The sequence below is a fragment of the Sander lucioperca genome, chromosome 16 (assembly GCF_008315115.2).
Source record: "Sander lucioperca isolate FBNREF2018 chromosome 16, SLUC_FBN_1.2, whole genome shotgun sequence".
Classification (NCBI taxonomy): domain Eukaryota; kingdom Metazoa; phylum Chordata; class Actinopteri; order Perciformes; family Percidae; genus Sander; species Sander lucioperca.
The window spans coordinates 17,451,060-17,475,935 of NC_050188.1; the positions used below are offsets into that span (position 1 = coordinate 17,451,060).

The following is a 24,876-nucleotide window of genomic DNA, read 5'->3' on the forward strand; positions in this document are numbered from 1 at the left end:
CAGAAATAGCAGGACAGAAGCACTAACCTTAAACAGTCATAACACAAAAATTGTAAAAGATATCAAAAAGCGGAATAATTTTCTAATAGCTAAAGGTTTTGTATATAGTTTGAATGACATCTGTAGTTGAAAGTATATGGGTGGAGTAGCATTTCAAAGTTCAAGAAGCCTAAAGAGGCGCCCCATGTAGGCTGAGTCCTTTGAAGCGGCCCAGGTTCGAATCCGACCTGCGGCCATTTGCTACAAGTAATCCCCTCTCTTTCTCTCTCCTTTTCCTGTCTATCCACTATCACTATTGAATAAAGGGAGAAAAAAATCGAATTTTAATTAATTATTCTCATTTCTGTCATGGCAAACGTTTGGACTATCCCATTTATGTACTTCTAGATACGTTCAAATACTGCCTTACAACGGCCTCTTTTTTTAATTTAAATGAAATGAATGTGAATAACAGTAACTTAATGAATAGTTTTTTTTATTTGTTCTTTTCAAGATGACAAGCTCAGGTATAAAAAAAAACCAACCATTGACTAAATCAATACAGCCAGAAGCAGACACCAACTGATATAGCTTTTTATTGTTCAGAATTGAAGACATGAGCTTATGCAGATCCAACAAGAGTATGTGTGTGAATTGAAAGCGATGGAAAACAAGTCTTGAAGTGAGTCTAATAAAATGAGGTATCAGCCATTCTCTGGTCCACATACTGTACAATACTTTATTCTCTAAACCCTGCAGCTGAAATCCTCATTCAGTCACATTAAAATCGGCAGCTTTTCAGTCACATCACACAACGTGAATATTGATTTCTTTGTTGTTTTTTTAGAAGCTTGTATCAGCCAGAAGAGGGTGCCTGATCATATTTAGAACCACTACAGCATACCATGGTAAAGATGAATAAAAACAAATACATCAGTTCACAGGGAGCTCATGCTGACTTTAAAGTGCAGTTTCATTTTCAGCTTTGTTGGATTTGCAAACGCATTGGTCACAATTCACACAGGGACATTGATGATCAGGGCAACAAACGGCTACATTATCAACTACATTATTACTATCAAATGGAATACTACTTCATGGTACGTGTATTTCCAGGTCTAAGAAATTGTTGATGCACTGTTGCATAGTCCGAAGGATAAAGTGTAACTCTGATTGAATGTTTTTCTGTCGATAGCAAATACTACTTATTATTATACTTCTTGTTATTGGAAAGAATGGGATTAGCTATGTCTAATATAGTTTGTTCCATTATTATTTCTCACAATTGCCAGAATAGTTTTGAGGCAAAAGACTAGCATCTAGCTTTGTTAGCTTCATATACTGTATATTGATTTTGTGCTACTATGCTACGCTAAATCAATGCTTTAGAGTCCCATCCATGGTTTATTTCAAAAAAAGGTCACCAGAACAGGAAACATCTCAACACTATATTGCTGCATGTGCAAAGGAAATGTTACTACATATAAAAGGAACTAGGAAATACATCATTCTCACACACACACACACACACACACACACACACACACACACACACACACACACACACACACACACACACACACACACACACACACACACACACACACACACACACACACACACACACACACACACACACACACACACACACAAAAACATACAGGCTCTGCATGTACAGCAGCATGTTGTGCCGTCTTAATAGGAAAATGCCCTCAGTCCAGCTAAATTAGCTCATCTAAAAAGATCAGATTATACACCATGATCCATGTAAAAAAACACACAATAAAGACACAGAAGATACTGTTGAAGCTGCAGCTCGACGGGAACACACGACAGACGTCTTAACTGAAACATTTTCAGACACTAATGTTTACACACTTTAGATTTTACAGAATGTGTATTGCCTTTTTAATCTGTAGTGTGTGAAACATCTATGTATGTGTGCTTCACTGGATGAGTACATCTTTCTTAGCTTTTGAGATCTTGGATCAGACAGGAATTGGACAGGAAGGCAAACTGGAATATTGTGTTTGAAAATCAATGGGTGAACATGGTTTTTCACTAGCAGTCAATGGATTACAGGATTACAGACCGTGTGTTACATGGATACAAAAGGAAGACGTGGTTGTTATTGGTCGAGGAACCTTTTTCAATACGATTACCTGCAGGACAAGCCACATCAGTACTTAGATGATATCACAACAGAACAGCCTTTCACTATTCACTTCTTATCTCTCAGTTTTCAGTTATACAAAAAAGTCATACAAAAATACCTCAACGTTACATTCAATGAAGGAATTTGTCAATTTTGGAAAAAAAGTGCTCTTGCATAACTGATCATGTATGTCGCATTCCTTCTCGCGCTCTCTGTCACTATCTCTCTTCAGGTAGTTTGTTTCTAGACAAAGACCACGAGGGAGATTCACAGTATTGGGGGTTAACAGTTGGTGGCCAAACCGGTGCACGTTTTACTCAAAGAAAAGTGCAAATTAAGTTGGGACAGAGTGTTCAGGGCGTGCAAGAGTTTAGATGCTGCCAGGGGACACCAGCTGCCAAGAGGGCTGGTTGGTAGCGGTTGGAGTTGCTGCGATACTGTCCTTGGAGGAGGACAGAGGAAACGAGAGGGGAGGAAAACACGTCACAACAACCAGGAGGGTGGTGGTGGTGGTGGTGGTGGTGGTGGTGGTGTGGGGGGGGGGGGGGTGTTGGCTCAGGGTCAGTCTTATCTAATCTAAGGTTGGCATGTATCCACGATGAAACCAGCCTTTAAGACATTGTTTTGTCTTGTTTTTCAACATCTTCCAGGCAGCGTTGGAGGGAGATGTGGTAGGTGTTTGGGGTATGGGGTCCAGGATCAAGGACGTCTCTCATGCCTCCATATACTGGGGAGGGGGCTCCTTCGGCGGTATGGCGATGGCCTCCTCGTATGGTGGCAGCAGAACCTGAAATGTAACAAAAAACCAGAAGGCGTCTCAGTCCCAAGCATACTTAAAATATATATTCATCCATTGTGATGGAATGAACCAATTGGGCAGTTTTTGAGGAAACTATGTCTAGTACATTATATAGTAAATAGAAAGTAATTTCCGACACAGCCTTAGTAACTGTTGAAGGTTTCTTCTCCACCTTTCATACTCTTTATTCTATCCCTACGGAATGCATTTCTAGCTGCAAGGATAACATCCACACGCATTCCTTTAGAGGCCAGAATGCCTTCTCTCCATCAGAGGTTTTTCTCTATAAATGGTGTTATAAAACCAGCACTGCTGCTAATTCAGTGAGAGAGAGTGAGAGAGAATATGCTCCGAGGGGATTGAATTGTGAAGCAGCCAGGGAGGCCCGGCGAACACATCACTGGGAGGATTTGAAATGAAGCGGACAAGCAGACAATTATGTAACATGTCCAAAAGAAGAAAGGACGGACAGAGATACATAGAGAGAGGAGGACGAGGGAGGAAAAAGAGAGAGAGAGAGAGAGAGAGAGAGAGAGAGAGAGAGAGAGATGACCCTTGTGCATTTTAATGGCGTTTATGTAAAAGCACGGCAGATAAGCAGCTGGGTACTTGATGTTCGAGGCAGTAAAAAGCCATCTAGTAAAAATAGATGGAGCGCTCTATTCATTCAGCACTGTGTTTGAGAGAGGGAATACAGTGATAAAACCATGTCGTCACTATTTGTGCAAATATGTGAACTGTTTACCCTGCGTAAACTGTCAGCCACAGATAGTTGTTGTATTTAAATACTTCTCTAATTAAAATTCACACAGCTTGTGCTGTGGCCTTCACTTTCACCTAGTTGCCACAGCTGTTCTATTTTTGAATTCATGTGCATTCTTGGTTTAATTTGACCAAACATTTGATTTTTTTAGTATACATATATACTCGTTTTCTGTTTCCATTAGTTTAATAATATACATATATAGTCAGTATTTTATCAATTGGTATGATTTGTTTACTAAAGGGGCGTTTTACATATTTAGAAAACAGAGTAAAAGCTTTTTTATTATTTTTTTAACAAAGCTTATTTTTTCCACAACCTGTGTAACATTTGCTACAATATCAAGTTCATTAGATTCTAGGGCTGCAACTGACGATTATTTTCGTAGTCGATTAATCTGTTGATTTTTTTTTCTTTGATTAATCGATTAGTTGTCTGGTCTCTAAAATGTCAGAAAATTGTGAATAATGTGGATCAGTGTTTTCCAAAAGCCCAAGATGACGTCCTCAAATGTCTTGTTTTGTCCACAACTCAAAGATATTCAGTTTACTGTCAGAGGAGAGAAGAAACTAGAAAATATTCACATTTACGAAGCTGGAATCAAAGAATTTTTACTTTTGTCTTAAAAAAATTACTCAAACCGACTAATAGATTATCAAAATAGTTGGCAATTAATTTAAGAGTTGACAACTAATCGATTAATCGTTGCAGCTCTATTAGATTCCTAAACATCTTTGTTTCACTGTGCTGTGGTGACTATTTACCAACTTGCCAGGCTGCTTCGCAAAACTTGTTCACTCATTTTTATGACATATTTTATTGAAACAGAGATATGTGTTTAAAACACAAAATAATTTAGTTAAAAAAAAAAGAAGGTACTATACATTTGTGAACAGTTTTTTAAGATGTATGTCTTCAGTAGGAATAAATGAACTGACGGAGAGCACAGTATTGACAGACAGACTATTATTGTTTTTGGTGTTTTCATGGAATGTTTTGTACATGGTAAAAATATGCCAGCCAAAATTCTAATATAATACACAACACTAACTAAAGTGTAAGTAAACTAAAAAATGTAAGCGTGTTACCTGCTAACCCAAACAAATTTGCACACGTTAGTTTTGTTTTTTGCATACTTTACATGCAAATTAATTTAAAATAATTCCTAAACAAAGTATTTTCTAAACTGAGTGTTTATTTTAAATGTATTCAGTGTTTTCTCAAAAAATTTGGTTGAGAAAAAAAACTATTTATTTTGCATCCTGCCTCCATCATATCTGCAGTGGACAAAACAGATGGGCATTTATCCAATACTTGGACATATGATACACAATATCATATCAGACCCTAATGGATCAGATCCTGCATGTAGAGTCAGTGGCATAGAGGTGAAAAACATCAGCAATATGAACCAGGGCCGCCCACGACAACAAGGACAAAGTGACGACAGCGGGTGTTGGACAGATTAATGTCTTATGTATCAGTGTGGAGGATTACAGACAGACAAATGGAAACCGTGACTATGCTAAAGCCTCTCAGAAAGCCCATGAGTCAACACTGAAGGGGACAAGTGGGATGGACACCCGGCTCTACACAGCCAGCCAATCACACCACAGGAAGATCTACAGCACCTACTGTGCTGCTACCCACAGCACCAATGTCACTTTACTGACTGACAGACAACCCAGATAAACTGGTTTCACTTCACAGTTCTGTTCTACTGATCATTTCTAGTACTTTGTGGTGATTTTACAGCAGGACCTCACTAACCCAAACCTCTTGGAAATGGAAGTTATTCGACATGTAAAACGACTCAATGGCCATAATATACGGAGGCACAGGACAAAATACATTACCGAAAATACATTTTTCAATTTCATTTTAGATTTCTGTAAATAATGTAAATAAAGAGATTGATGATACAGATAATAAGCTAATAAGTTCTGATCTTTTTATTTTCTTCTTATTAAAAAGAATAAAATGTTATGAAATCATCTGTCAGTGAAATTCTTTCTCACACTGAACAGAAAATCATTCCTGTCTTCCTGTGTTACATGGACTCATTCTTCCTGTATTTATTTTTATTTCGAACAAAAATTAAAATTTTAAATATAAAAACACAATAAGTGTGTTGCAACACAAAAAAAACAACAACAAAAAAAACAATATCTATAAAGTGTTACAAACAATATGTTCAATATGTCTGAAAAGGTGCGGGAAGAAGCCGAAGCGGTTTTGTTTTTTTCCACTCCTCATTATTTAACATGCATATTCATTTAACTTCAAGTCTGAGGTCGAGATTAATGAGGTTTTCTGATGATTTAGCATTTACTAGTTTTAAAAATGAAATCTGTTTATTTTTCAGGCTCTACATAGCTGCTCTAAGCACCATTCAAGCTATATCGTCATAATGACGTACATAGAGACAGAGCGCATCACGTCATACTCTGAAAGCCACGCCCACCAGAGGGGGAAAACAACTCTCTGCTCTACATTGACTTGTACTGCGTGAAGGAGCCTCCTCGTCAACTTCTTCTGCTAGCAAACAACAGAAAAATGCCTAAAAGCTGCTGTGTGGCGTTATTCACTACCAACGGGGTAAATAACCCATGACTTTTGAGTTTTTGTAAGCTGCTGACCCTAAAACCGGGCTTTTACGAAGACAAAAGTGGATCGAACGTGAGGAATCAGCAGGGAGAATGGGAAAACTGTGGGATCCTGACACTAAGCTAACGTTATGTCTGACGTTACGTTTGCAGCAAGCATTTTGTTACTAAGTCAAATATCCACATGCTGGTTTTAGGCTAACTATATGTCTGTAAGTTAAGCTAACACGTAACATCTTACATAACGTTAGTTTAGTGTCAGGATCCCACAGTCTCCCTATTCTTCCTGCTGATTCCTCATGTCTGTATCCACTTTTGTCTTTATAAAAGCTCAGTTTTCGGGTCGGCAGCTTATGAAAACTTAAGTTATGTGTTCTTGCATTGTTGGAAGTGAATATTTTCTATTGTTTGCTAGCAGACGAAATTGACGAGGAGGAACCTTCACGCAATACAAGTCAATGGAAGGTTCTTTTCCCCTCGGATGGGGGCGGGACTTAAAGGAACACGCCAACTTATTATTATTATTACTTTAGCTTATTCACCGTATCCCCCAGAGTTAGATAAGTCAGTACATACCCTTTTCATCTCCGTGCGTGTTGTAACTCTGTCTGACACCCCCACTGCTAGCCTCGCTTTCGCACTGCTACTCTCTGCTCCTCACCACGGCGCTTCTCAGGTGCTGCAAGCATATCACTCCGCCCAAGTAGCAGAGAGTAGCAGAGCTTCGCCTTTCTGAGAATATAGTTTCCAGTATGTATACGGTTAGAAGATGGCTGTGTCTCATGTGACGTTGTTATTTGTACATGCTGTGACTATGCAAATCACAACATGTAAATAGGAACATGTTGGCGTTATTTTGTCACTTATTGGGAGCAGTAGGCTAGTTGGAACCGGTTACCTCCAGGATCTGTGCTAACCAGTCTAGCGGTGGGTGCCTCTGACAGAGTTACGACACGCACGGAGATGAGAAGGGTATGTATGGACTTATCTAACTCTGGGGGATACGGTGAATAAGCTAAAGTCCCAGTAAGTCGGCGTGTTCCTTTAAATGCGCTCTGTCTCTATCAAGTAATGCCTAGAATCCTTACCTTGTACATTAAGAGGTGTCAACTCATTGAGCTGAAATAACATACAAAAATAAATGTAGTCTATATTTTAGTATAGGTCGATAAAACCTCACCGATGTTGAGCCTAGAATCTTACACACTGTATTAAAGTTAATGTGCCAAGCATAGTGACAAAAACAACTTTTAAAAGATTCTAGCCAAATTATCTTCCCCTTATATAATGAACTGAAAGCTTGTAAGCCAAAAAAAAACTATACGGTGAAATGTAATTTTATTATGATCTGAGTGAGAGTATATTTTTAGTATGTGCGCTTGAGGTGAGGCGCTAGAAGGTGGATGTGAGGACTCACCGTGGTGTCATTGGTTGTGACATAAACCAGAACCTCCGTGGTGCCCCTGCCGCTCACATATCTGTAGCAGTTCCACACACAGCCAATCAGGTAGGCCTGTCCCCGGGAGGTGAAAACAAAGAACACATAGTGACCTTTAACAATTTTGTTTTCACTTTATATTATTGCTGATGCTGCTTGCTATGATGTCATCTATTCATCAAGGTCAGGGATGATGAAGGCAGAGATGCATCATACTTGATAAAGACAATTGTGATATATTGGCTACCTTTGCAACAAGACAGGTCCGGATACATGGACATTTGATACAGTTGTACAAGTATAGGGATATTTTCCTGGACAATGTTGCCCTTCTTGGTCTTCCACCAACATTGTAGCAGTCGGGTTTAGGTTTGTCTGACTTGGCAGAAGAACAGGAGGTTCATTGTGTATATGTGCGAGTAGCCTGCTGAGTGTGTACCTCTGCCAGAAGTAAGCGCAACCGACCGACCAGGAAACCAGGCAGCCTGCTAGCCAATCACTTTACCATCTGCTGAGCTGACCTCCTCCCTGTGATACTAACTCTCTAACATTTTCAATCACAATGATAATGTGCTAGGCTGGCAGTTTGCGTTGCTACAAAGTCAAAGTCTGACCTTCCTGTATACTTTCCATCTTTTTATTCATCCAACCATCGACATCTCTCTATCTGCCGCATCCCTCTCTTCCCTCTCCAGTGCTCCTTCTTTCTGCCTGTCTGCATCTGTCATTTATGCCAAGTGCAGTCAAGTGGATTCTTCAGCAGGAACTTTAGCAGTGGCTGCTTCCTATCATAAAACCCAGGCTTTGGCTTTGGATATCTGCCGAGAACATTTCCAATCTAAGCTTGGAGGAGAAACAACTTGATTTGATTGTACAGATGACTGCAACTTCCTGTCCCATCTCGTCCCAGAGCCCCCCTGAGCACAGCTACGCCTGGAGAATCATCCATGCATTAAGAGGGAATTACTGGGCAGGAGTTGGTTTCCTGTTGTCCCTGAGCCGCTGCTCTCTGACTGTGTGATAATCTCGTGGAGAACACTGATAATGGAAATGTTCACACTGGCAGATTCGTTACACAAGCCATATGGTTCGAATTGCCTCAGATGTGCACAGTGTGAGACTTAATTGCCTTGATCACGTTGCAAAATGATGAGCAAATCTATTTAAAAAACAAAAAGGAGTTCTACAGGGAACAGATGTTTGGTGAGTGTGTGTAATGTGTAGACATGGGTTGCACATATCATTTTATTTTCAAAGAATACCTTTTTCTTTACATCTGTTCAGATGGATGTTGCAGGTTAAATTACTAAAGCCAAAAAAGGCCAAACCTAGGCAGATTGGGAGAATCTGCAGTGCTAAAGAGAATCTGTGGGCTTACCTTGAAGGAGAGGATGCAGCCAATGAAGAGGAGAACTGCAAAAACTAGGCACATGTTGTTGGTGGACATGATGTCCTCTTTGTAAGGGAATGTCCCCGGCTGGAAGGGAGGGATATAAATTCAAATAAATCAATGTCAGGAGTGAAAGAAAGGACAGAAAGTGTCTTTTTTACAAATCTGCATCTGACAAAACTTTTTAGTAAACTATTCCTTGATTATAAACATTTTGTATTACAGCTTTTGACAATATTTCAAGAAGAAAAAGAACCCTGCAGTTTAAAATGAAGTCATTAAAAGTAGGTGTTGGGGTTGAAGTGAAACAGTTCTTACCAGCTGCTGGAGGTAGTCCTGCACCGTGTTGGGATAAACGACCACACTAATGGCTACCAGTGTGTTAAGGGCAAAGTCGAAGATTTGGTAGCAGAAGAATGGAATGATCCAAGCAGCATGTTGCTATGTGGGAGAAATTGAGAATAGATGAAGGAACTCAGAAGCAACTTAGGCAGGTTGTTTCTCAAGTTCAGATGTCTGTTTGAATCTCATTTGTATCGTTTGTTTATTTACCTTGTAAGCACCATATGTCGCCATGCCACATATGAGAATCATGAGCAGGGATATTGCAGTGGCTATGCAGATATCTGCAGAAGCAAAACCCAACAAACAGAACAGTGTGAGAACAGATAATCTAGTTTACCAGGGAAAATCAGCAGCAATACTTCACTGGAACTCTTGATTCCACTGATGTAATCCAAAAGTCTTCATGGGGACATGGATTTTACAAAACAAAGCACGTTAAGTAACCTCCCTATTTACCGCGTTTAATCTGCCTGGGAAAAAACATGATCAGCACGTGGATAATAGTTATGGACGATGTGACTAAATTTGAGTATATGTAACACCCCTCTCATATTCACATTGCAGCTGTGAAAACTGACTGATGAGATGCATGTGTGTCACTGTAGCAGAGTGACTAACAGGGATCCACTGACATCAAGTTAAAACAGGATATCTGCATATGTGCTGTTTGGTTAAAGGGATCCCAGTTATGGAACTTGGTTTGAATAAACAGTACTGGCTGTAAAACAGTGGAATCAATGCACGCCTGGTAGTTTTTGTCAGCACTGTTAGCAGGAAAACTTCCAAATGTCCATGCCTTTACACAATACAAACTGAACTGAATGTGACTTCTGTATATTATCATGACTGTTGGTGAGCCCTTACTGTACACTCAGCAACACTGCTTATTACAGTACTGATACTGTGTTAAGACCCAGGAAAGTATGATACCCTTCCATCTTAATCCCTTGCCACACACACTGGACACAGGGACATATCTTAACACATACTATATATAAACAATGCATGCATAAATAAATGCACTGCCACCCCTCACCTCACACACGCACGTCATCCACACATCTGAGTTCAAATTTTAGGATATCTCGGCATATGATCACGTTAAGGATACCTGCCTATTACAAAACCATAACACCAGCTTGTCTCCATCCTTTCCCACTGTTTCACAATGTTTGACTGATGCTGCACAAGCAACAACGCTATCAGGCAAGATGGCCCTTTTAATCCGTTAGAGAATTAGAGCAGTCATTTTTAATCAGAGTAGCCAGTGACAGGGTCTGTGGTGTTCCAGAGGCGACAGTGATGATGATAGCTGCTGGAGGGAAAATACTGAAAATACACATGCACACTGATTTATTGTTTATGGAGTCTAGTCTACTCAGCTTTGTCTGTGCTGAGAGAAAAAAAGCACTCTGGGAAAAAAAGTGGTGGGCAGAAAGGAGAAATGATTTTAGACCTGCAGAAACACATGGGGCTATATGGACATGTTGATTTGAATTGGCACTGTCTCCAAGAGCTGGGAGATATACTTAAATAATATTGTTAGGGCCATGAAACTTGGTTATTTGCTTACTGTAATACTTTGATATCGCTTCTGTATATATTCACAGTCTTAAGTCTTATTATAAGTCTTATTATAACACCATTTAATGTTGAGTGTAATTAAATTCAATTAAACGTGTGAAAATACCAATTGCCATACCTAAAATATTCAATAAAAGTATTGAAGAGGAGAACATTTGTCAGTTGACTCGTCTGGAAAGAGATGGATGCACTAAAGACCACAACAGTGTCATCGTTTTGAGCCTTTTTTGACAGCATGTCATTCAAATGTTTTAGCCATCACGTGTGCGCACGCACGCACGCACACAGGCATGCAAGCACTAATCTCTAATCTCCACAATCGTGTACCATGCAATAAAAATTGAATTAAATTGTCTTTTGGCGTCATTGTGGTGGTATTTTTTTCTGTTAAACTCTATTTAAATACAATTGAATGTTCTGTATGGTTGACAAGAATAATCATAGTATAATAATTAAAACAAATTTGATTTCTTATAAATAGAATATTGATAATGAGCCCTTTGTGTTTAAAAATAATAATGAAAAACTTCTATATGAAATCTTACACTGAAATCATATTGATACATGTTGAACTTGCACTTTTTATGTAGAGTAATAAGCATGCCTCATTGAGGACATTTAGTTCAATATATATCAGGCCAGAAATGTGACAATGAGGGGATTAGTTGCACTCACTTGCATCGTCCATGACATCAATGTCAGTTCCCAGCTCAGAGCTGGTAAGGTGGTAGCGGTATTGAACTGGGTCATTGAGAGCCGACAACAAGATGAGTAGGACCACCGCATTGATGAGCTGTGGAGAAATGAAGAAGATCAATATTAATATTACATTTCATAGTGGAGTTTTATGTCCTTGGGTTAACCTTCAGAATGAATTAATCGGATGGATTGGGCTTTTTCTTGGAGTGGGATAAAGTAATTTAAATGAAAAGTAATTACAGGTGAGGTAAAGGATTATTAGATATGCTTTTTGAATTGAGTTACTCTTTATCATATGATACAGACCAACTGCTGAGTGTGGTTAGATCTACTAGACAAAACTAATGAAGCTTAATGAAATGTTGAAATAGGTACCCAACTTGCTATTATTTTTCATTATTAGGTACTCCACTGATTATTTCTCTGATTAGAAATGAGAGGAAATAGTCAAAAATACCAATCAAGTTCATAGCCCAAGGCCACCATCTTCAAATTCCTAGTAACAGTCCAAAATCAAAATACATTTAATTTACAATAATATAAAATGCAGTAGAGCATCTGTCCAACCAGCATGATTAAAAGAAATTACCATTTGAGTCCTATTATGTCACTGTTGTGTGTCAACATGCTTTTTCTGGCCTTGGCTCGATTTGACTTGATTAGTAGTAGAGTCATAAAGAGAGGGAGACTGACGCTTACAAGAGGTCCGGGATTAAACAGGCTCACTGAACTATGTTGGAAACTTGTGGTTATCCCATGGTTAAAAAAAGAAGCAAGCTCTATATTTAATCGGTACAAATGTAGGACAAATCAAATGGGATGGGTTGGTAAATTGGGTCCCTATTTCAACATTTCATTAAAAGCTTCATTAGTTTTGTGCAGCAGACCTAACCCCACTCAGCAGTACTGTTGGCCCGTATCATATCATAAAGAGTAATTTAAGGAACGTTTATTTTAAAGTTCAACTCGGTAATCTCAGATTTCAAATAGCTGAATGACCTCTCAAAATTAAAAAAGAAAATACTCCTGGGAGAAGGAGAGAGGGCATACAGTATATTGCTGCCCAAAATTTATCAACATGCCACAACCTGAGGGACAGTGAATGATCCACACACACACACACACACACACACACACACACACACACACAATATACATAACTTTACTGTATTTATAATCAATATAAATCAATTTTAATGTGTTAATGTTTATATTCGTGTGCTCTGTCCGAATATTTGGACAAATTGAATGTGATGCTTTGGCAACATTGTTGTTGAGCCTTTCATGCCAATAAAGTTCATTTGAATTGAATTTGAATTGGTAAGGTTGTTATTTCAGCACAACAAAAATGTTAACGGTAACGGTAGCTTAGAATGAATAACGTTACGGCTACAACCTGTACTAGCTATGCTTATATTGGATTAAAATTGATCTAACGTTATATACGTTAGTCAAGAAAGAAGCCTTGAGTGAAAATGGTGGCGTTTCATTAACTAGCTAGCACTGTAGTTTAAATGTATTACGTTGACGTTAACTGTAAACCGAGGACATCCTCCTCAAAATGGCAAAATCACAAATGAGTGCCGAAAAACAAATGAAAAACAACAGTAGCCAGCTAGCTACATTGCTGTAAAACTCACTTGACGTTAATCTAATAGTCTAACGTTACATATTTACTGGGGCTGACACTGAATGAAAAATCTTACTTACCATATACCATATTCCCAGAATAATGGTGCCCGTCCGTACATGGCAGCAAAGGCAGCAGCTCGTCGAGTACCACCGGTCCCACGGTGAAATCATTATTTATCCTGCTATGAATTTGAAGTTATTTCATGAATGCCACCGACAATGAATTATTCAAAGCTACTATGTCCCTATAAGATAAAATAGTTGGCGTCCTCGGTGTTAGGACCGCCACATCCAGCGTATGTTAGAAACGATGTTCGCCTGTTTCCGCAAGTGGAGTCCTCCTGAGTCCTGCTGGCAACTAGAGAAAGAGCGAGAGAGCGTTAATCTGGCTCATCCCGGAGCCACGTGACCAGAGGAGGATTTTGATAATTTTCCATTACTCGATTTTGACCAAGATCCGAGGGATGGATGCAAAATGATAATAATCACACAAAATATTTCATTTCAGCTAATAAACGATGCTTTCTTTCAAACCATTTTATTCATCTCTTTCTTTAGTTACATTTTCATATAGGGAGATTCAATCAATCAATCACCCAGGGGAATGTTCTGAAAATATGGGTACATATTCTCTTTCAGAATGTGTCAGAACTGAGAACTACATTAAACTCATTTAGGTATAAAAAAGAAAACCATTCTATGAATCCACAAAATAAGTCTCTCAGTCATTGTCTAGGGAGCAGCTTCTCTGGTTTCTGGCTTTGAGAGAGAGAGAGAGAGAGAGAGAGAGAGTAGCTCACTTTCAAAAATATTGATTGAACTGAGAATTGAAAAGCCATGGAAAAAACATAACACCCGTCCTCCTCATGTACAGTATTTGGTACCTTTATGGTGTTTGTAATTTGTGTCATGTTTTGATGTGAGTTAAAAATGTTCATTAAAAATAAAAAGAATAGTGAAAAGGAAGTAAATGCTGGATACGTTCACCTTTCAGGGTCTCTAAAATTCCTTTAAAACGAGCAATCTGAGAGGGAAAAAAACACTTTTGGGTGCTCGCTCGATTTTTTAAAAATCACAGTAAACTGTCTGGGAGCCACTAGTCCAGAGTTTCTGTTTCTGTTGTTGACTCCCTTTTTCAAACAACCGCAAGAAGAACAAGTTTGCACATCAAAGAAAATCCCATGAATTTTGGCAAATGTAGCCTTTAACATGCCCTGAAAACATTACCTGACATACAGTATATTGATCCAGCTTTGATACTTGCAGCTGTTACACTTTTGCCGAAGCAAGTGACATCCTCTTAAAATTAGGCCGGATGCCCAATTAGTGTCATGTTATTATAGCTTAATCTAGGCCTATTCTTGGTTAACATTAATTAAGACCTAATGAGATGTCACCACAATAGCATTTTCTCCACTTTTTGAAGAACTGTCTCAAACTACATAAAATGACTTAAACTGTATGTATTTTATTGCAGTGTTAGAACAAGAAATACGTCTTTCATTTCATGTCATTTTGTCTCTCTGTCTGTGCAAACATCCTGGATCAAGCCTGACAGATGGGCCAGTGGCCACAGCTCTAAGCTCTGGTGGGTGGACCGCATCATCGTCACATTAGGGGATTTTCCTCTCCTGCCATGACTTAATACTAACCAGACTGCCACCTCTTTTAATGCTGCAACACAATCTGAGAAGAGGACATATCAAACTGATGGTCCATTTTTCTAGCCTCAAAGATTTTCCATGTAACAGTCACAGAGAGTGTTTGAAATATTAATTAAAGTATTTATGTACGTGTAGAGAGAGCTCTGACATAATCACTGGAAATACAAAGCCTTATAATCCATTTTGCTCAGACCTGCTGTAGAGCAATACAATCCCAAAGCCAATGTTTGGGTGAATTGATCTGTTAGTTTGGCTGAAAAATGTCACCACACTCTACTGATTTGTTTCAGCATAGCACTGTGAAGCCTATGGGTTTCAGACACAGGGCCTTTGGATGGATCTTTTTTTTTAAACAGCATTAGCTGGTTATTTTCACAGCAGGGCTTTGAGCACCTGCAGTACCATCCATTAGAGAGTGACCTTCACTATTAATATATCTGCCTTTCATAAGCACAGATGATGACACAGATTTTCACCATGACATAGTGAATCTTCATTGTATTAATCACAGATTTGGGATTAGTTTGACAGAAAACCTGAAAACAACATGCCAGTAAACAGGGAGAAAGCACGTTTTATATCTGTATTGCTTGTGTGCTGCAAAAAACGTGCCTCTAATTCATACTTTGTTATTTTGGCATGAAAACATTACTAAAGTTGGTAAAATAATCAGTGCTTCTTCAGGATAACAACTGATCTCATGTATATATAACAATATACCGAGCATGAGGAGCTCTGGGTTATAAGAGTCATCTTTATAAATCCAAGACCTTGCTGTTGTTACTTTTAAGCTTTAAACCTCAAGAAAAAAGCAAAACAATGCAAACCATAGTATTAGCAAGTCAGCCTTAGAGACAAAAAAGTGATAGTTATATCAAGCAATTCTCATTTATTTTTCATTTTTAACAAACATAGAAATATCATTTGTATCTCCTCAATAAACAAAATCATTCACATAACCATGTCCTGGAGACAAGTATATAAATACATTAATTGAATCCATTTGAATCATCAGTAAACAAAAAGGCCTGCCTGAAGCCACAGCGACATATTATTTTGTTCTATTAGCTTTACTAACAACTATTCATCACCACCAGCTGATCAACACCTTGATGCACAAAGGCTCTTTGACTACAACAGACTCCTGTTAATGTCCACTAAATTGGATGCCCACAGAAAAGCTGCAATTTGATCATTAAAAAAAGCTATTAAATTATATATATGCTGAGTGGTACTCCAGGACCAAGTACTTAGAGTAAAAGCAAGACATCTTTCATTTCATGTACACAAGTACTATTATCAAAGTCATGCAAGATGAAATTACTTTCTGACATCAAAACTTGCAATTGGTTGGAAACTATAAAAAAGGATGTCAATGCATTTTCTATACAACTACAGGTTAAGGCAGTGGAATTAAATTCCTTTTATAAATGTGTTATTGTGTGTGTGTTTTGTTTAAAACCAACTTTATTGTGAAATTAAAGCTGCTCTGTATCATATCGCTATGTATGTCTTCATTCTCAATTAATGAAAAACAAAAAGCCGCCATCATAAATCCTGGAAGTCAGGTCAAACCAAAAGAAATGACACATTCTGCAAAAAGTTAGTAAAAAAACAATTCATCAACATCAAAAGGCGCTCAATACAGCCTTTTGCACAGAGCAATCACATAACTGGAAAAAGCCCTTACAATCTGTACATATGGCATGGCTTTTTCTAGCACAAATAACTGGAAGAAAAAATACTTTAAAAATCAGATAAGAGTGCAGAAGGGACCATTAAGTCTCTCGAAAATCAATGCACAGTCTAGTCAGATAAAGATATACTTAGAATAATAAAAGTAGAGGGACAATACTTAATAGTGCTACTGCTTTGTGGGATAGTCCCACTACTCCTTTAATTCACATTACAGTGCCTCCTGGTGGTTCATATCAGTTACTGTGCTCTCTACATAACAGTTATCAACAATTCAGTATGAATCCAACGTCCACATTTCTCATTTAGAGTAGTCTTTAAAGAAATGATCTGATCTGATCCATAAGTGATGAATCAGTAACTGTTCAGCTGGTAGTGTGCTCTGAACAGTTAAATACACTGCTTCAGTGTCTCTCGATTTCCCCACCGCTCTGAAGCTCAGGCAGTAGTGTATTTAACCATATTTTGGCATAATAATGAAATGTTGGAACATACTACCACACAGATGGACAGTGAAGAGGTGGATTACACTGCAGGAGTGGTTGTGGAGAATGGCCACATTTCTTTTTTTTTTTGTGTGAAACAACCTGATAACAGCTGCCATTCTTCATAAAGTAGCTTTTATAAACCACACAGCCAAAGGACAGATTTAGGGAGATATCACTTTAGAGGATAGGCAAAGTTATCTTAACACAACAGTTGCATGTAATTTGTTCGTTGAAAGAGATATAGGTTGCTGTAATCATTTCTCCTGCCCATACAGGCTGTGTAATGATACCTTCATAGAGTGACTACAATGTAAAGTACAAAATGCATTTTTGCTGTGCAAAAGTGCCGCCTAAAGTTCAGCCAAAACTAACATGAGGCTTCAGCAGTCTGAGAATAGCCAAATCAAACCTTTGTCCTGGCAGTCATGTGTAGGTTTATAGTCAGGCTTTTGTCATGGCAACAAACCTATATGTGACCTTACACCTCAGCAAGAAAACGCAGGGAAACAAAGACAGAATTTTGTACCAAACAGACCATTCCTTTGGTAAATATCCATCTATTTGGACACTATTACTCACTTAGCTACAGCCACCCTCATATTAGCATCAGATCTACTTTAGAATGTATTTTTGCACAAAATGAGGAATGCAGATTTGTGTCCCCCATTTCTACATTGCATTTGGTTGCTCTGAGGTTATCACTTAATGGGCAGTACGAAGAAGGGGGATGATTACAGCAACCCCTAACTATCTTAATTTACATACTACTTCTACTGAGAGAGAATTGAAAAAAAATCTGAATTTATCCTGATCTGAGACCAGCCCTCACATGTAGCCTGCTCCCACAAATTTTAGTAATTGACAGTTGATATAGGGGCAGAAGCATGGCAAACAAAACAAAGTGCAATATTCTGGGGAGCAAAAATGTATTCTTCTCTTACACTTCAATTTTTCATATAACAAAAAATAAAATGAAACCCGTTTGTATTTTTGGGTTAATAATTATAAACATACACTCTTGGAGGGAAAAAAAAAACCTTTTGATGCCATAAAAAATAATTACATGAACATGTACCTCCACTGCAAGTCCTCCCCTGAAACTCCATTCAGTTGCAGTGTAGCAAATAGTGCAAATTAGTTAAGATTTTAGTCCACAGGACCACATTTCATCACTATATTTAGCCAAGCAGGTGATATCCACTGCTTGTTTTCTTTTTGTTTCAGCAACTGATAACCTGTTAATGTATCTCAGAAAGAAACTTGGTACCTGGTAATTATTGCATGTGACACATTTTACAATCATTTGCATATGCTGTGTATGGACCTGTGTGACTTCATGTTTCCCTTCGGACCTTTTTCTTTAGGGAGGGCTTCAGAGGCTCCACAATCTGCTCAGATTTCTCTGCAAGTAGATTAAAAAGGAAAAATAAAGTTTTATTTAGAACCATCTTATTATTACTATACTGTTTGAACATGTATTTCATCTCTGTGAGTGAACATAAATACTATAGAGTCTGAGCTGTTGAAACCTACTCTGAGAGGAGGATATGCTGGGATTTTGCTTTTTGGAGGCCAGCTCAGGAGGCCCTTGGGGTTTGGGTACTGTACTGACCAGGGGCACTGTGCTCACCGTCTACAGTCAAAGAAATGCAACGACATCACAAAACAGGAAAAATGCCTCCATTCATTTGATGTGAATATGTACAAATAAATAGTTATATTTTTGTGGATGATATTAATCTGACAGCTTTTTTCCTTGCCTGAGCCTCAGATGCAGCCTCCTCTTCTGTTTTCTTCTTCTTTTTCCTGTTCTTCTTGGATTTGGCTGCTCCACCGGACGGATCGTGAGTGTCCTTCTCATCCTCCAATACCGGCTGTAACAAAAACAGACATTCATTTTAAAATAAGGAACACAAGTTCTGGTAACAGTGATGTCAATGGTAGAAAGACGAGCTACTTTGTGAGATGGACACTACAAGAATATATATATATATATATATATATATATATATATATATATATATATATATATATATATATATATATATATATCACCAAAGAGGATCAAAAGTTTCTATTTTGGCAAATGTTTAACATATTGGCTTTTGTGTTGCTTCCTAAATACTGTGCCAAATAAAAAAACTAATAAAAAATAATAAATGCTATTGCTTTATAAGCAATAAAATCCAGAATACTAAAAAAAGTCTTCTTGTTGTTAAGGCTTTTAGGCCTTACATCGGGATAATTTAGAGGTGTCTAACAGATGTAATTAGCCATGTGGGTGATTTGGCAGAGTGTCAATGATAGGTACCTTGTTGGGGACATGCTGTTCTTTCAATGGAGGCGCTGGGGTCACCAACACAGGGGGCTCTTCATAGTTTCCCCAGTGCTCTTCTGGGGCATTCCAGTCAGAGCTGGGGTCCACTGCTGCCACCCCATCTAAAATAACAGGATGACAGACAAAACATTACAAATGGAAAACTATATGCTTGTCTAGGAATGGATACTTTTGCACATGTTAAGACTTGGGTCTCATCTCACAAAATCATGCGCAGCTTTTACTTTACTTTGAATGATCCGCTGTTATTTAGTAGGCTGTGCTGCGTGGAATGGGTTGCTGAAATACTCACTTAGTCCAGACCATTCATCATCAACATCAGGGCACCGTGACCACTGCAGCTCCATTGAATTTGATATTGGGTCTAAGAAGACAGAGAGAGAGAGAGAGAGAGAGAGAGAGAGAGAGAGAGGTAAAAAGTAAATTAGTCATTGCTAGAAACACTGGATGCTTTTACAGGATAGTGGAAAAGCTACATCAGACATGCAGAGTATGGTTTGTGACCGGTGATAAAGCTGACAGTTAATCACAATACCAACCTGTGGTGTTTCGTCCCAGCATGGAGAAGGTCACAGGGTTGAGGTCATTCTTTATCCGACCATCAATGCCACTCCATGCTGTTGGCGAGAGCACACAGAAACAATTATGATTATATGGTTGGAATGCTGTTCTGCCAAACAAACAGTGGAGCTCAAATTTGGCATCATATGACAAATCCTCAAAAAAAAATAAAAAATAAAAATAAAGGATCTTTGCCATTAACAATGCCACCCCAACTATTTTTTTTTAATTTCACCTACAATACCACTTCTGTCCAGTAGATGGCTCAGTAGGTAGTCTTTAAAATGACTATGAGCTCAGTTAAAGTGCTCATATTATGCTCATTTTCAGGTTCATAATTGTATTTAGAGGTTGTACCAGAATAGGTTTACATGGTTTAATTTTGAAAAAACACCATATTTTTGTTGTGCTGCACATTGCTGCATCTCCTCTTTTCACCGTGTGTGTTGAGCTCTCTGTTTTAGCTACAGAGTGAGGCATCTCACTTCTGTTCCATCTTTGTTGGGAGTCGCACATGTGCAGTAGCTAGGTAAGGACTACTAGCCATTAAGAAGCAGAGTATGAGGGCGTGTCACATAGTAGCTAGGCGAGCATTACAATGTGTGTTACAAAGTGACGCACGTTCGTCACTGAAGTAAAGGCTGGACTACAATAGAGCTGTTTGGAGCAGTTTGTGAACAGTGTTTTCTGTTGGAGATGGTAAGTCCCTTTGGGGTGGACTTTGGGCTTTTTCACATTGTAAATCTATAATGTGCACAAAAAGATATATAACACAATAAAGGAAAGGGAAAAAGCTGAAAAGCACAATATGAGCACTTTAAATTAAACCCAAGAATAATCGTGTTGTGATTTTTAAAAAAATTTTTTTTAAATGTTCGCAGTCAAAATGGCTGTGTTTTATTGTTACTGTAGCCGGTCTTAAAATGCTGAAATAGCTGTATAGACACAATTGATATTGTATAATGAGATCTCTGATCATACTTCTTATCTAAATAGTAATAATAACTTGGACTGTTCAATCCCCCAAGAGTCCTACACCCTTCACCTGATGTGGATGTGACTTCTCCCAAACACCTTTCTTGTCTCAATTTGAAATCCAGTGTGCTGAGTAGAGCCTGTGTTGTAGATATTGCTGTGTTATCCTGCACTACCAATATTTATATTTGTGATGTAAAAAGGTCTACCCAGGTACAGGTGTTACCTTGCGTCTCCTGTCTCCAGGACTGAGGCTTGGGTGGAGCCCTGTAATGTGCAGCCGTGGGTATGGCACTCCACTTGGTCCCCTCCATAGCACCCACCTGAGGGGGGATCTTCACAGACATGTTGACATGAGTCCAACCTCCAGCACTGACTGAAGGCTCCTCTCTCCAGCTGGAGGACACTGGGGAGATAGACATTGGGAGACAATCTTTTGTCTAGCAGATTCTGTATTTTAGAGTTAAGACCAAAATAACTGATAATTTAAAACCATCATTTACAGGCTTGTTCAAACACTACACCCAGGAAGACATCTGTATATCATCAATCTCATCTTAATTAGACAAAGCTTTAGTCTGGAAAATAAGAAAAAAGGGAGCTATTAACAGATCTCTCTTCTCAGTCACAAACTATAATGGTTTAGCTTTGTCTTTACCAGCTCCACTGGCTGTCTCCACCTTTCCAGCGGTTCTTGGATGCAGGGACTCTGAAATAATACAGAAAAAAAAATGTGCTGAGTAACTTGAAATATTACTAGATAATTCTTGTTTAAACATGAGGGAACTGTACACATGAAGGTGCTACACATATGCTTAGCCCTACCCACACTGTATGTTAAATACATTTTCATCACACTGCTGAATACCATGGTTTCCTCTGTTCTTCTTGGTGTTGGTAGGGACTGTGGCCACAGGTGCCTCCACAATGCTCTTGGAAGCATCCACCCCTCCTGGGCCACCAGAGTCCTCAGGGCCCTTGTCCTTCCTGCGCTGCTGCCTCTTCTCTCGGTTACTGACTTTGGTCTCCCATGCACCTGGTAGACACACAAAAATAACAAAATGGTTATGTGACTTTCCGGCAATGATAAAGAAGTATTTCAGATGGTTGACTGTGGGTGAAATTGACTTGCTTATCTAACCAATAGGCTGGCTACAACAGGAAAACTGAACATTAAGTGGAATGAGTGAGGCTAACCATAACTGCAGAGGTGAAGTAGGTTGTGCGTACTGAAAATGTGAGGGGTGTGTACTGGGTGAAACTAAACAGTTTGAAATGCAAAGTTGTTATGAAGTTTCCCATACAACAATTTAGTCTTACCATCATCAGGTTCCTTCCCATCATTTGTAGAAACATGCTGGACTGGTTTCACAACTGTCTTGGTTTTCTTCTTGTTCTTTTTCACCTGCACTGGGGCCTGTACCTCATGCACCTGTGGATAGAAATAAATCAAAGATATATTGAAATAAAGTATGGGGTTACCAAAAAAGATATGCTAATGGAAATCATGGAACTGTTGTTCTTTGAAGCCATGACACACTGGCAAATCTGTCAAGGAGTGACAGTGGGGTTTCAGAAATATTTCACCACCATAACAATACTGTCTAATTAAACTTGACTGAGCGAGTTTCAAGAACAACTTGTGGCTGCCGTGCCCATCAACAGTTTCAGGTCCACTTAATTTTGGAAGCAGCTGCTTAAACATACCTTCTTGGTTTTGATCTGCGGGGCCAGCTTGGAAACTACCTCTGTCAATGTAACTTCCTCTTGAGCTACAGCCACTGGTTGTCCATTGGACTGAGTGTTCTGGAGTAGAAAGACAGACATCAGATAAACAACATGATGATGTTGATAATCCAGTATAACAGTAAACAAACTATACTAAAGTCTGTTCATCCATCTTTTCTTTGCAGAATAATCTAACTTAATTTCAAAATGAATCTTTACAAATATATCTGAATTTGGAGTATACTTCACAAATGATCCAAATCAAAGTTAAGGAAAAAGTAAAGGAAACATTAACATAAGATTTCTGAAACTACACAGGACAGGCCTACATTTTATAGTGGATGTAACCTACATGATTGGTTACACCTTGTTTTTTTATGCACCACATGTCTGGGACAAACTCCCAGAAAATTGCAGGTCTGCTTCAACTCTGTTATTTTCCAAACAAGGTGAAGACTTTTCTGTTTGATGCTGCCTTTTGTTAAATCAATAGGTGCTAATTTCTTACACTGCACTGTAACTTTTATTGTTGTATTTTATACCCGTCTTATTCTATTCTAATCAACGTGTCTTGTTTTCTATTCTCTTTAATTAATGATTTGAATTGCCTTGTTGCTGAAATGTACTATATAAATAAAGTTCCCTTGCCTTAAGCGGCTATCACACCGCCGCCTCCAGTCATTTCAATAAGCAGAAGGCGGCAGAGGGGAAACGGGTTTGGTTTGAAGCTACATCCAGGTTTGAGGAGGTTGCCACGCGGCGGTGTGAAAGTGAAACCGTACGTTAGCTAGCATGAACCATCATCAACTAGTGGCCTGTCAGTCGTCGTATATTTAGCTAACCGGATTATTTGTCATTTCATTTTGTAAGTGGGTCACATTATTGTCCATAGATAGAATGTGTAGCTAACATTTTGGTGTAACGTTAAAGTTGAACAAAGTGGGCTGTTAACGTTAGTCAATTAGCTAACGTTATTGGCGCAGCTAACGTTAAGCGAGAGCAAAGGTTGGGGCGGCCCGACCGGGTCGAATCCGACCTGCGGCCCTTTGCTGCGTGTCATCCCCTCTCTGTCTCCCACCTTTCCTGTCTATCCACTGTCACTCTGAAATAAATGGGAAAAAGCCCCAAATAATCTTTTAAAAAAAGAGAGCAAATGTGGCTAACGTTAAATTCACCTTTATTGGTAAAATGGGGATACATGCATAAATTAGCTTAACTGCTAATTCGAGTTTTTCTTTAGCGTTAACGTTAATTCTATCTAGACACCCAGAATAGACGCACTTGTTGTGATTGACCGTGATTCAGCAGCTAGTTAAAGCTTACTACGGTACCTTTTCAAGCGTTTTCTTTTTGTTCCTCTTCTTCTGTTCTTCCGGTTTTGCAGTTTTAGCTAAATTGGCCTTGCCAGGCTCACCGTTGCCTTGGGTGACCGGGGATCCCCGCTTTTTCCCGACAAACAGACCGCCACAGACGGCAGCCCAGGACAGACAGAGTAGCAGCAGGAGACCCATCGAGGCCGTAGACAGGATGACCCACGTCGGGTACACATCAGGCTTCAGACCCAAATCCACCCCGAACTGAGTCCGAACATATCCTTGTCCCGAAGACAGGAGCTCCTTTAAACGGCTGGAAAGCAGTTCGGCTTTTTCTAGCGCAAAACCTTGCAAGTCCCCAGCCATCATCGCGAAACGCTAGCTAACTGTTGTTAGCAATGAATGATGATTGCCAGCATCCGTATGCTAACGGAGGAGTGGCTACTCTAATCTGACTGTTTAGAGAAATCTCAGTACAACTAGCTAGCTACAATTCGCAGTGTATAAACACTACTTTATTCCAACCGTTTTAAAGTCAATAATATTAGCTAGATTCATGGATAAGGCCAGACATAACATAAACCATGTAATCAAACTATGTTTATAAACTAACGTTACTCATCCACATCTGAAAATAAGGCTGCTGAATAAACTTGGCTCTCTGATGGCTGTATGAATAGATAATTCGTCACAAATAGGCCCACTATTTAATTACAGAAAAATA

The 24,876-nt window shown here is 38.9% G+C and overlaps 2 protein-coding genes across 3 annotated transcripts; both read right to left on the reverse strand.

Annotated features, from left to right (window-relative positions):
- Window positions 1–1,870: 1,870 nt before the first annotated feature.
- Window positions 1,871–13,766, reverse strand: laptm4b (lysosomal protein transmembrane 4 beta). Of its 2 annotated transcripts, XM_031296231.2 has the most exons (8): window positions 13,469–13,766; window positions 11,735–11,852; window positions 9,683–9,756; window positions 9,449–9,571; window positions 9,119–9,217; window positions 7,720–7,815; window positions 7,391–7,421; window positions 1,871–2,921 (listed from the first exon to the last, which is right to left on the reverse strand). In XM_031296231.2, the coding sequence occupies exons 1-8, from the start codon at window positions 13,559–13,561 to the stop codon at window positions 2,746–2,748; spliced, it is 810 nt and encodes a 269-aa protein (XP_031152091.1). In that variant the 5' UTR covers window positions 13,562–13,766; the 3' UTR covers window positions 1,871–2,745. The 2 variants fall into 2 exon arrangements, with proteins under 2 accessions (XP_031152091.1, XP_031152092.1); XM_031296232.2 differs by lacking the exon at window positions 7,391–7,421 and having other exon boundaries at window positions 13,469–13,764.
- Window positions 13,767–15,925: 2,159 nt separating this feature from the next.
- On the reverse strand, window positions 15,926–24,685 carry mtdha (metadherin a). The gene is made up of 12 exons (XM_031296234.2): window positions 24,171–24,685; window positions 22,819–22,917; window positions 22,432–22,543; window positions 21,980–22,147; window positions 21,770–21,820; window positions 21,338–21,517; window positions 20,115–20,192; window positions 19,868–19,939; window positions 19,549–19,676; window positions 18,998–19,111; window positions 18,771–18,870; window positions 15,926–18,639 (listed from the first exon to the last, which is right to left on the reverse strand). Exons 1-12 carry the CDS (start codon window positions 24,519–24,521, stop codon window positions 18,572–18,574), a joined length of 1,521 nt encoding a protein of 506 aa, XP_031152094.1. The 5' UTR covers window positions 24,522–24,685; the 3' UTR covers window positions 15,926–18,571.
- Between the last annotated feature and the right edge of the window lie 191 nt (window positions 24,686–24,876).

Coding starts and splice junctions, on each gene's coding strand:
- laptm4b (XM_031296231.2), bottom strand. CDS start 13,561: ATGATTTCACCGTGGGACCGGTGGTACTCGACGAGCTGCTGCCTTTGC. Junction 9,572..9,682: donor CGACATATGGTGCTTACAAG/GTAAATAAACAA, acceptor TCTCCCACATAG/CAACATGCTGCTTGGATCAT. Junction 7,816..9,118: donor GCTGCATCCTCTCCTTCAAG/GTAAGCCCACAG, acceptor TCCCGGGGACAG/GCCTACCTGATTGGCTGTGT.
- mtdha (XM_031296234.2), bottom strand. CDS start 24,521: ATGATGGCTGGGGACTTGCAAGGTTTTGCGCTAGAAAAAGCCGAACTG. Junction 21,821..21,979: donor GAAGAACAGAGGAAACCATG/GTATTCAGCAGT, acceptor GTATTATTTCAG/AGTCCCTGCATCCAAGAACC. Junction 19,677..19,867: donor TGATGAATGGTCTGGACTAA/GTGAGTATTTCA, acceptor CTGTTATTTTAG/ATGGGGTGGCAGCAGTGGAC.